Source organism: Anarrhichthys ocellatus, unplaced genomic scaffold (assembly GCF_004355925.1).
Source record: "Anarrhichthys ocellatus isolate YVR2014 unplaced genomic scaffold, GSC_Weel_1.0 scaffold2, whole genome shotgun sequence".
NCBI classification, from domain to species: Eukaryota; Metazoa; Chordata; class Actinopteri; order Perciformes; family Anarhichadidae; genus Anarrhichthys; species Anarrhichthys ocellatus.
The window spans coordinates 6,267,110-6,279,301 of NW_022280032.1; the positions used below are offsets into that span (position 1 = coordinate 6,267,110).

The window sequence follows — 12,192 nt, forward strand, 5'->3', positions numbered from 1 at the left end:
AGGGAGGAATATATTCAGAGCCAAATTTATCTCAAGTCCAAGAGCAGAATGAGAGGAGGAATGATTGGTTGTTCTTTGTCATGCTCTGTCAGATTACTCTGAGGAAGCAAGCATACACACAATATATACAAAGAGCTTGCACTGGTTGCTTCTTAAACCTGCAATCAGGGTTGGTTTTTTTTGGCCATTGGGCCTTGGGAAACATCTGGAACTCAGCACTGACATATTTTCAACTTATACGTTTATATTGCTAAGTAAGCGTGAGAATGAACCAAAACAGTATTGCTGGGGAGCTGGAAGACCAAAAACAAAGATGATGTAAAGCTCTGTAATTATTTATGGGTTCATCACTATTAATGAGCCCTATCGCATACAAGTCATGCAGATCACATGGCTGCTATTTGGCTATTTGTCCGGTCCAATTGAATATGCTACTTGGTAAGCAAAAGTTAAATTGCCCTGAGAAAATCCTTTCCTGCAGAAAGATTTAGCAGTAGCAGTAGTATAAAGAGAGGCAAAATATCGATTCTAGCTGTTTTAAGATGTGTGTTATCTGTGAATTTGCTTTTACCACACACCATTTTCTGTCACCCGTTGGCTGAACAACGTTCTCTGATCAACTCTTTTTTTAACTCCAAGATATTCTCTAAAGATGTACGGTTTGAAAATCTACCATATCCTTCCTCCTTTCCAAGTAATAGTTGAATCCCAAAAGGTCCATGCAGACCCAGGTCCTCCTCCTTCCACAAGTCTCCTACCACTCCGCACTCTTTGAGCGTGTCCTCCTCCCCTCTCACTCTCTCTCTCTCTCTCACTGGTGTCTGGAAGCAATCATCTTCCTCCACATACCACCAGCAACCATGAAATCCTCAACTAGGGCATAACGACATGTTTTATATCTTAATATCCATCCATGTGACAACTTTGAAACCTCAGCACCCACTGTTTTAGTTATTCCACAGCTACCCGACCCTCTCAGTCACCTCTAACTGGGGTTGTAATGGGCAACATGTTGGAGGAGCTGGGAGGCTGTGGACTGCCTATTGAGCCAAGAACACAGGAATATTATCCGTAATTCTGCTGGTTGTATGTAATGCTCGGCACTCATATATTCAGTGAAATATTTTAGATTGCTGTGACAGGGTTTGCTCATCCGACTTACAAATAAAATCATTTCTACTTTGTTTCTAGAGGTATCTAGCTATGCAGACAGTTTTGAGTTTTGGCTTTTCTCAGATATCCATTTCTGACATATTGGCCCCCACCTTATTACAATGAAGGTGAACGGATTTTTGTTTGTATTTTTAAAAAAGCGGGTCTATTTCTTCAGTAGAAAGTAGTTCCAAAGAAAACCATTTTCTATGTGTTTTGTGGATTATCAGGAGTAAAATGGACACATTGTTCTTGGATTTTCAAATGCTATGAGCATCACAAATACAATTTAATTAAAATCCATTGTTTCAAAGGTGGATATCTTACTACCTGGGCAAAGAAAGGGAAGAAATGTTGATAAAGTCTGGTGGGACTCACTCAACACCAGTATGAAATCATAAAATAGTCGAATCTATAGTTCCATGATGTCCCCACCGCCTCTGATAGGACTGCAAGTTTTTTGTAGGAATACAGAATCAGGTTTCACAGTGAACAGTTATTTTCATGCTTTGTAAGATAAAAAAGGCATTTTTTTGGTATTTGAAGGTCGGATTTCCTGTTGTGCATTTTGTTCTCTTTCCAAACTCAAGTCCTTGAACCTTCATATTCAACCACACACATTCCGTAATGATAATACGCAACTGCAGCTAGAAACGAACAACATAAATACATCTGGAAGTTTTCAGGAGATTTGATATTTGCTGAATAATGCGCAAATTTTCTGACTTTGTGAAATCGCTGAGGCCTGGCTGGCACTGTTCTTTGAGGTCTGTAGGAGACTTGGAGAGAAATCAGGCCGATCAGCTCAAGCCGTACAGAGAGCTTCCTCAGTATGCAGGTATGCTTCTCAAAGCACATCAAAGAGATGTTTGAGATAGGCCTTTGTAAGATATACGTCGCCCAAAGAAGCGACAAACTGGCTTTGGATTTATTAAGTACATTGTTTAGGGGCAGCAAAGCAATAAAAACGGACACTGCAGACCAAACAAATGTTATATATTGTCACATAGTGAGACTATGAAACAAATGAAAGAAGAAATAACACAATTCTTCTCTTGCAAACGACAACTTCAGTTCATAAGCAATAAAACACACCCTTATTTAATTAAACACACTCAGGGATTGTGCTGATGTAGCCCCATTTGATCTGCAGTAGCTTATGGTGGCTCATGTTAGAAAGCTTCCCATTACTCAGTCAGTTCGCTGACTTTATGACTCTTTTTTTAGCACATCAAAGATAAACATTTCAAAGATTAACTACAAGACATGTTTATTTTGGGCTAAATTATTACTCTTGTTGCAGTACCGTGGTTAGCGACCAGGACAAATTTGCAGCAAATACAAATGGACGAAAATCAGTATCAGTATCCTGACTCTTTGTCCATAGTATTGGTCAAACTCTCAAAACACAGGATACCACAAATACGTATAGTTCTCCTGTTATATCCTTGGCTGGATACTGTTCAGTATGAGAAGCACAACAACTGATGAGTATGCCGTGAATTAATACATGTGTGTTCTGTTTCTGTTTCATTAGTGTTCTGTCACCTGTGGAGTCGGAGTTCAGAACCGAGATGTTTACTGCAGACTAAAAGGCACTGGACAGGTCAGAGAGGATCTATGTGACGCTCACCAGCGTCTTGCCATTGTCCGGCCTTGCCAAACTGCAGAATGCACACATTACACTTGGGTCGCTGGTGAATGGGAAGAAGTAAGTACAGACTCATTCTTTCTCTCTCTCTTCCTCTTTACAAGTCCCCCATGAACAGATGTTTAACCATCTCATTAAGGTTTTTATTGGCTGAGATCTCCGCTCTCTCTCTCTATCTCTGCACCGTTAAATGGACGACCTGCAGGTTCCCCCTTCTCTCTCACATCAATCGTGAGGGCTTTGGTGATAACCATCAAGCGGCAAATCATATCAGACCTCAAAGTACCCATGGCCATGATCCCTTTTGTCCTGCTGAATATCACTGTTCTCTGTCACGCTAGCAGACTGCTTTTTTTCTTCGCTCATCTTTCTTTAATGTCCTGTGCTTTGTCCTTGACTGTGAGGCATAAAAGAGGGGCACCATGTAGGGACATAGCGCCGTGTCCTTCTGCTGCAGAATGTTTGCTGTGTTCAGATTCCTGTCTGTGGTGCCTCGAGAATTTACAGTCCTATTTCGGTCACAGTTTGGCCCTGACTTCATACATAAATAAACTTTAAGATTCTGGTCCATATCATTAATTCCAAATGATCCTATAAACCCTTACTGTGCCTGAGGGAGACCAGCTTAACTTTTATCTTTTATGGAAACATTTTCCACCAGAGCACATGTTTGGGATTGCGCTTCTTGCGAGCTAATGTCGGCATTGTCACACACTTTTCTCTACTTGTGTAAACCTCTACATAATGAGACGTGTCTATTTGGAGAGCTTAAGAGGCAAGCAGGAGTCTGAGAAGTCAATGATGTTGCGGAAAGTACAACACTGCCCCCCCTCTGCCAACTCTTCTTCACTCTTACTGATTTCTTCCCCTGTTACATTGTCCTTGTAGTGTAATGCGACATGTGGAGAAGGCATGAAAGGCAGGAAGGTGGGGTGCATGGGCCGAGGGATGACACCCGTCCAGGATGATTACTGTACGCCGTCGTCCCAGCCGCCATCACACCAGCCCTGCAAAGGAGCTCCCTGCCACTACATGTGGATAACAGGGGAATGGTCACAGGTAGGAAGAGAATAAGTGACAATGACTGAGCTTTGTTCTGCTACAAATACAGCGAATAATGACAATAGTGAAAAATGCTCATCTTAAATTCTCAGAGCCCAATCAGGTTGCTTGTCTTATCCAATCACTGATACATTAGTATCACTGAGGTTTACAAGAAGAAATCCACTTTTGTATTTGACATTACTGCTCTGTGCAAACCTTTACTCATACCCGTCTTTATTAACTGTCAGTATCCCTGTGTCTGTGTGTGGCTCAGTGCTCAGCCAGCTGCGGCGTGGGCTACCAGCAGCGTATAGTCTCCTGCTCCGCGATGCCCTCCTCTCAGGCTCGGCACCCGTATGGTGCTGCCCCGTCCTCCTCTGACAGCACCCACTACCCCGAGCCCCACCCTCCTGGCTCCAGGCCTTGCCTCCTCAGGGACTGCCCACACACAACCTACTGGAAAGTTGGCCCATGGAGCAAGGTGAAACAGAAAGCGCTTGTTAGGCTGTGAGCAATCCTCTCAAGCTAATCTCCATTTCCGCAAAACATTTTGATGACTTGTGCATTGTGATGATATGCGGATTTGGATCTGGCTGGAGCCTATTTGATAATTGTTTTTGTAGCTGTGGGATTGAATGCTTTTCTGTGTGTACCAGTGTTCGCAGACCTGTGGGGCAGGAGTGATGGAGCGCAGAGTGGAGTGTGTGACCTCCAAAGGCCAACCGTCCAAACATTGCCGTCCTTCAGGAAGGCCTGAGTCTCAAGCTGCCTGTCAAGACAGAGAATGTGAGTGGAAACTCATCCTCTCTTTCTCTTCCCCCCTCATCTCCTCGCCTCTCTGTTCATCCTTAAGAGCTCTTTTTGGCTGTTAAGTATAACTCTAAAAGTCTACAATCTAGTGCTTGCTGGCAACCAGGAGTTTGTAGAGTGATGCTATTAATAAATGGACTGTGCTGTATATGACAACCAACACCGTATCTGATTGTTGTTTACAGAAACTCAACATTTTGGTTTGTTTTAACACATTAAGCAGAATAGTGACCTCCACTGAAGCCTCTTGGAGTGATTACTTAGTGGAACAATAAATAGACAGTCAGCAGTTTTCAACATATTGTGAAATGGCCAGCCTGTCAAAACGCCTCAGGGGTGTGTGCAGCCTTCATTGTGAACTTGCAAGCTCTGTAAAACCCGGCAGCAGGCCAAAGGTTGTAGGTTCGCTCCCCCACATTTCAGATTTTTCAGTACTTGCGCATTGGGCTGTTCATTCCCGACTTGGCTTCTGCCAAGTCAGGCACTGCCGAAATTAAAATGATATGCTCGGGTGACAGCCAGTTCTGCGGTCAAGTATTAATGCTAATCAGCTAATCAGCTTGATATGAGCTGTGCAGCACTCTGGGAAAACAGAGGAGGCAACACAAATAATGAGACGTTTTCAGCAGCTCTCATTTAAGAAGACGAGAGCCAGGATACAATCGCTTCTTATATAGATGTGTTTAATTTATTACCTTGTGCAATCTGTCTTGCATTTGTTGACGATAGATTTATTGACGGCTTTGCACGAGTAGAGTTTCTGTCAAAATTTCTTTTTTCCTTGCAGTTGAACTGAAACCTCTCCTTCCTCCCTTCACATTTCTTCACCCAGGCCAGTCGTTCGCTTCATGCCGAGAGGTCCAGATGAGACTGGGTGTGAAGATAGATGGGGAATACTATCTCAAAGTGAAGTCCCGGATACTACAGGTGTGCCTGTTCTGTCAGAAATGCTCCTCCACACCTCATGACTCGACCTGCAGCTTCCCCACACAGCCTCTCATTCCTTGTCTCAATGTGTTTGGCTTCAGATTTACTGTGCTGAGATGCAGACTGATTTCCCCAAGGAGTATGTGACCTTGCGCAGCGGTCAGACAGACAACTACTCTGAGGTGTATGGGCACAGGTGTGTATAATGCAGCAATGACTGATCGCCACTTGTACTGTAAATCAGAGTTACTGCGCTGCATGTAAATATAGTGTTTGTAGGAGGGTTCAGTATCCTGTGTTTGTCTTGAATAACTCCCGATGCTTCTTGTTTTTAATACAAAGGTTGCTGAACCCCTTTGAATGCCCGTTTAACGGCAGCCGAAGACAGGACTGCGACTGCAGGAATGACTACTCAGCAGCTGGATACACACTCTTCCACAAAGTTCGTCTGGACCTAAGCTCCCTGAGGATAATGAGTGAGTAATTACTGTGTGATTGCCTTACTCTGTCTACTGTAATGAGACCACACATCGGTGTTGTTTTAACTCTCAGACGCCTCGTCCAAGCGCAGTATGTGCCGCTCTCCCCACACTCTCTCCGCTGGGGTCGAATCGATGACCTTTCAGCGCTTCGTGTTCACATCACTGGGCGAGGACTTGAAACCGGGCCTCTCAGCACACACTTGGAGCGCAAGAATAAAGGAATGCGTGCGTGCAACATACAGACACGCGAGCCTGCTCTCAAGCTGAGACAGACAATATGTGATGCGGCCTCGCACATTTTTTCTTAGGCGAGCACACACAAGAAGAACTGAAGACGCAAGCGCACACACTCATGCATGCAGTTGCATGAATATCAAACAATTACTCATACTAGCATGCGAGCGATCACACGTTCGCAGACACGCGAATATACTCACATCTTCAGGCCATACTCCTTTGCTCATTATTATACTCAGCTCCACCTTCCCTGTTGCGTCCACGTATGCCTTTGATTAGAGTATGCGGATTAGTGAACAGTGTATGTGTGTGTGTGTGTGTGTGGGCTGAGGGGATGTTGGATCAGAACTTACACAGTCATCCTCCCATCCTCTTCGTCTGGTCTGGGTCCTGACAGCACATGTTCCCACCCCCCTCTGCATGGTACTCATTTGGCTTTCAGGCAGCTTGAAGAGAGCTGTGGGGGGGGGGGGGGTAATGAGTTCAAGATGAAGGGAAGACTCTCGTGAACTTTATCATCATTTTATACAGGCCAACGTGAAGGGAGGGCGGGAAAAGGCACTGGTCATGGTTCTCATGTGTGACAATGCCGGTTAAATGATAAGGAACAGGAGAGTCGGGGAAACAAGGTTCAGATTGAGTCACTGATTTAAAAAGTAAAACAGAGATTTGATTTACATAAAACCAGATCCTCACAAATCTACTGTAACTGGGGGGATATGCTGATTCCGATTCATTATGGATCTGGTTCCAAATAACTGAATTCATAAGCTCAAAGTGTCATACATCTTTTATTATGTCTTTTCTCTCTTTTGCACAAACATTTTAGGTGGTCACTATCTAATAGCTTCACATCATAGCAAATATGAGTTTTAGGTCTTTGACGGTCATTCTGGCGATGTGACAGTGAAGTAACATCAACCTTGCAATGACAGTGACTTGCATAAACTGCAGCTGCAGATGCTCTGTGTGGTTGTTCACCTTAGAGCAGCTGTCTTCCGTCTATGTTTGCTTCTGTTGTTGCACATTGTGACTCTAGATTTGTATCTTTGCTGTTTACTAGTCACAGACCTCCAGTTTTCCCAGACTCTTCTTGGTCGACCTGTGCCCTTTGCTACGGCGGGAGATTGTTATAGTGCAGCCAAGTGTCCACAGGTTGGTGAAATACTGTACATTATAACCTCATAGAAATGTTTCATGCGTCCATTTTGTTCCATATGTTAGTGGTCTAAAAGTCAAAGAAGAGACTTCTTTACGAAACATTTTCTGCTATAACTCTGTGGAACTGTGGGGGAAAACACTCTGTCCTAGGCAATAACTTCCAACTTCTCAGTTACTCTATTCGAGGTGCTCACCACATAGTCGTATGTATTTAGGCCCCTCCTTCTGCAGTTCTTGCCACAGACCGTTTCTGCAAACATGAATGAGCTCCATCTTCCCGGTTAATAAGAGCTCAAAAATAACTCAAATCTGATGTGTGTTTTCAGGGCCAGTTCAGCATTAATCTGATTGGCACTGGTCTCAAAGTGGCTGAGGAAACCAAGTGGACATCACAGGGCAACTATGTTTCCATCAAAGTTCACAGATCTGAGGTAAGAGGCTAACAGTAGAGTTATATAACAGTTGTCTTCTGTATGCCCGATGCTATTTTACTCTTAAGGAATGGATTATGTTATAGATATATTGTTGTAATTGTGCTTGATGTTGGGAGATTGTTGCACTGAAATGTCATCGGAATTTCCATGTTGTATTACTGTCTGATTCACTAAAGAGGAATCCCCAATGACATTTATGAAGCTGGGGACATTTATTCATTCTCCGCGTAAACAGCTGCCCTTTGCCCACACTTTCCTTTCTCACTTGTCTTTGTCTGTAGGACGGAACAAGAATCTACGGCCGCTGTGGTGGTTTCTGTGGGAAGTGCATTCCCCAGGCTCACAACGGCCTACTCCTTCAAGTCCACTGAGGGCCATGCAGGGACCAAACCCCTAAACTATTCTGAAGACTAGCCCAGAAACATGCAATAACAGTGATTTGTTGGACCCCGTCGTCATCAGTAAGTGTGGTGGAGGAGCGTTTAACAGTAATCATCCTACTGTAACATACCCACTTCCCACATGGCAGCTAAAGCATTTAAGACACTATGTGCAGTACTGTGCAGTGCTACAAGGCCACTGTCTGGTCCTCCATCCAAACTGCTAACTCTGAAGAAGAGGCGGCTATATGTGCATGCCAACAGTGTTGCAATCGCTATCAAACACGTCTGTGCTTTGGAACCTACAATGTTTTTTTTCTGACACTGCTGTGCTTTTTTTTTAGCATCATACAAAGGGATACAACATTTCAAAACACTGGGAAAGCAACTGCGTTAACAGTAGAAAAACATAGTACTTCAAGGAAGAAATCCTCATCTTTAAAAAACACATTTTCTTATGGTTGTCCTGTAAAGTGAAGCATATTCTATGAAAAAAAAAATCTGGTAAAACACTTTTCTTTCCAGAATTAACATGCAATCAATAAGACAGTATAACAATTAATATACTGTATGTTTGTATTAATCATTGCAATCCTCTGGTAAAAAGAAGTGCTACAAACAGACATTGAAATAGTATGTGAGGGATGGATGTATTATTTTACAGTGAAACAGTCAATTGGCTGATATGAAAAATAAGTAATACAAAAAAGTTGTATATTTTGAGACTATTAAATGAGCTACACTGCAGATCATCTTGGCCTTACACAAGTTTGACATTTTGGTATTTTCTCTCTACTTTTTTGTCTGGAGTTAGATGAGAGGATATCACTCATGTGTTGACGGAAAATGTGAAGCTACCACCAGCAGCTGGTTAGCATAGCTCAACACAAAAGCTGGATACAGCTAGCCTGGCTCTGGCTGAAGTAACAAAATCTTGGTACCAGCAGCTCTAAAGGTCATTAATTAACATGTTTTGGGGTTTTATTGGGCTGCTAATAAATTATTATGTGCAGGACCAACTTCCCAAAGTAAATTCCTGGAGTCTTCACATCACTAATGGAGGGGAACAGTGAAGAAAGTGACTTCACCTTTAGTCTAGCATCTTTACCTTTGGACTAATATTCCCACTATTTCCAGTCTTTATGCTAAGCTAAGCTAACTGGCTGCTGGCTGTAGCTTCACATTTAACGTACAGACATGTGAGTGACATCAATCTTCTCATCTTACTCTCGGCAAGAAAGTAAATATGTGTATTTTATCAAAATGTCAAACTTTTCCTTTGGGGCGCAAGACTTAAAGAAAGAGCAACTAACTACTGATATGACCTGCCTTATGTCCAGGGTCAAGCGTTAGCCTTTAGAACAACTACAGATCATTTTAGTTTTTATTGTTGTGTATTTCTAAAGTCTGTCTGCTGTCATCTGTTGTTAGGTATTTCACAAAACTACTACTGCAAATACAGTCCACTGACTGACATAGAACTGTCACATAGAGACAGAAAAAACACTAGTGCTGTGGGAGGAAATAGCTGAAATATTTCAATATTTCCTGGTATTTAAGTACAGTATAAAAGTTTTCTGTGGCTTTTTTAAGCTATGTGGGTTCTGTTATTTTTACATTGTTTTTCTTTAGTGACACACACAGTGACAAACAAGTTCTCATCTGTTACACCAAGACACAGTATCAGGTGTGAAGTCTCATCTCACACCCTCCATTGGGCCTACCGTAGGTACCTGCAACCCCTACCTCTTACAAACATCCATACTCTACTGAGATATGTGTTGTAATATATTTATGTTGACCATATTTATTCTGTGATGACTGTTGATATGTTCTATGTTTTAAGGTACAATGACTACTACCAACGGAGAAGCCATTGTCTGTTTTTTTGTCCTTTGTCTGCTTTGCTAAAAAAAAAGTATTAGCCTACTACTATATGTAGTGTTTAACCACTAACCTTAAATGATGATCTTTTCAATGGTGCTTTTGAACTACTGGAATTACTTCTGATCTTGAGAAGAAATACACTGGCTTTTGGCTCTTTGGCAGATGTAGGATCTGCCTATAATGCATGTAACAGTCCTCTCATTAATGTAGCTGAAAATCTAGCTTCAAGGTTGCCAGATATGTCAGATAAACGACTGCATGAGGAAATCTTCCCTTCAGTAATACTTAACTCATCATAAATGACTTCCACCATGACCACTACAGCTATCAACCTAACATGCTGGTACTCTGATGTTAAGCTTTAACCAAAGTTAGAACATAGATGCAGATTTTTCTCTTCTCAGACAATGCAGCTTCTTTTTGATTTAAAGAATGGCTGAAAAATAAATAAAATAAAAAAGTCAATGAGCAGCTAGAAAACCTTTGGCCATCATTTGTTTTTATGATGGACAATTGTTCTATGAGGTCTGTATCAGAAATTTAAAGAATACTTGATGCACTATGTGCCATACATTTTGTAGAAATGTAATCCTTTTTTTTGTAATAACCGTTAAGATTTGTAACTTATGATATATGTGTATTTTTAATATTCATACTTGAATTGTAAACAGTGTGCTATATTGAATGGGCATTGGCACTGAATAGAGAGACAGTGTGCTTGTTTGCCATGCTTTATCCAAAGATGTTTTAAAGAATCATATGTACCCACAGTATGTATGTAGCCTGTGTAAAAGAAATGAATGATTGATTCTGGTGCTATGCTTTCTAATCGTACCTATACTGTATGTCTTGCTACTAACGCTGTTAAAAATAAGTAATAATAAAAAATGCTTTTCAGCTGACTCACAAGTTGATTTATGTTTATTTTGGCCATGCTAGCAGCATGGCGGTGTCGGTCAGTCTGTCAGTCACTCCACCCTTTTGGTTGAGAGAGAAATATCTTAACATGGATTTCCATGATTGTTTGTACAGACATTGTCATGGTCCCCAGATGGTGAATAATGTTGATTTTTGTGTTCCCTTGATTTTTCCTCTAGCACCACCATCAGGGTGACATTTTAGTATTTTGGGGAAATATCTCGACTACTTGCTGGATTGCCATAAAACACTGTACAAACACCAATTTTTTTTTGTTGCGGGTTGAAATGGGCTTCCATAGTGTGTTGATGAGGCTACATGACACATTTTTTCTTTTTTTTAATATTTTGAAATATGAAATCGGTTTAACCGGCCAAATGATCAACAACTGCTTCAGAAGCTAAATCTATTTCTGGTTGTGGGCTTGTCTAAAAACAAGCCTCACATGGTGTTTTACAGGCCACATTTTGGCTTTTGTCAGAAAAGTTTGGTCTCATTTTGAACCATCCATACCCGAGATAAATAAATCCCCACTTCTGTTATCTTAGCCGCCTTCTTGACTGTTCTTTGTTTGGAAGATTTTCCACTTGAGCAGTCTCGCGATAATACTCCAAGGTAACCACAGAGAAATTCCCCCTTTACCACAGATGAAAAAGACAGCCTTTTGGTGTCATGCATCATTCTGCGCAGTGAAGGTCAAACATCCAAGTGATGTCACAAAAAGAAAAATGTTTTGAACGGAGGGGGCCACATTACACTGAGAAAATGTTGTGAGTAAACCCTCTTTTCTTTGTTTTCACCATAGCTCAGATTATTTTAATCACAGTGACGCCAGTTGGTTAATAAAGAAGGGCAGCAGGTCAGCGCTGGCTGCGTGCTTGTGCTCCCCAGATTGTGGCTCCATGTGGATTCACTTAGTGGTGCAGGTTGCATTTCCACAACACAAGTTCAGCTCCACTTAAGAGACATAAACAGAGCAAATGCCTTCATACCTATTTCTCACTAAAGTACATATTCTTGAGTTCTGGAAACAGCTGAATCTGTCAACTGCCCGATGACTCATCAAATTGTTATGGCAAATGAACTAGTGAGGTAAGTTCCCAGTACGT

The 12,192-nt window shown here is 41.8% G+C and overlaps 1 protein-coding gene across 1 annotated transcript in view; it reads left to right on the forward strand.

Annotated features, from left to right (window-relative positions):
- LOC116388710 (A disintegrin and metalloproteinase with thrombospondin motifs 20) overlaps nt 1-11,074 on the forward strand; it is a 74,688-nt gene extending 63,614 nt beyond the window's left edge. Inside the window, exons 30-39 of the mRNA XM_031856827.1 lie at nt 2,690-2,863; nt 3,692-3,862; nt 4,122-4,328; nt 4,504-4,633; nt 5,490-5,584; nt 5,686-5,780; nt 5,927-6,060; nt 7,367-7,458; nt 7,791-7,895; nt 8,180-11,074. Coding sequence (XP_031712687.1) covers nt 2,690-2,863; nt 3,692-3,862; nt 4,122-4,328; nt 4,504-4,633; nt 5,490-5,584; nt 5,686-5,780; nt 5,927-6,060; nt 7,367-7,458; nt 7,791-7,895; nt 8,180-8,269 — 1,293 coding nt within the window. The 3' untranslated portion in view covers nt 8,270-11,074. The remainder of the gene's footprint in view (nt 1-2,689; nt 2,864-3,691; nt 3,863-4,121; nt 4,329-4,503; nt 4,634-5,489; nt 5,585-5,685; nt 5,781-5,926; nt 6,061-7,366; nt 7,459-7,790; nt 7,896-8,179) is intronic.
- Nucleotides 11,075-12,192: the final 1,118 nt, after the last annotated feature.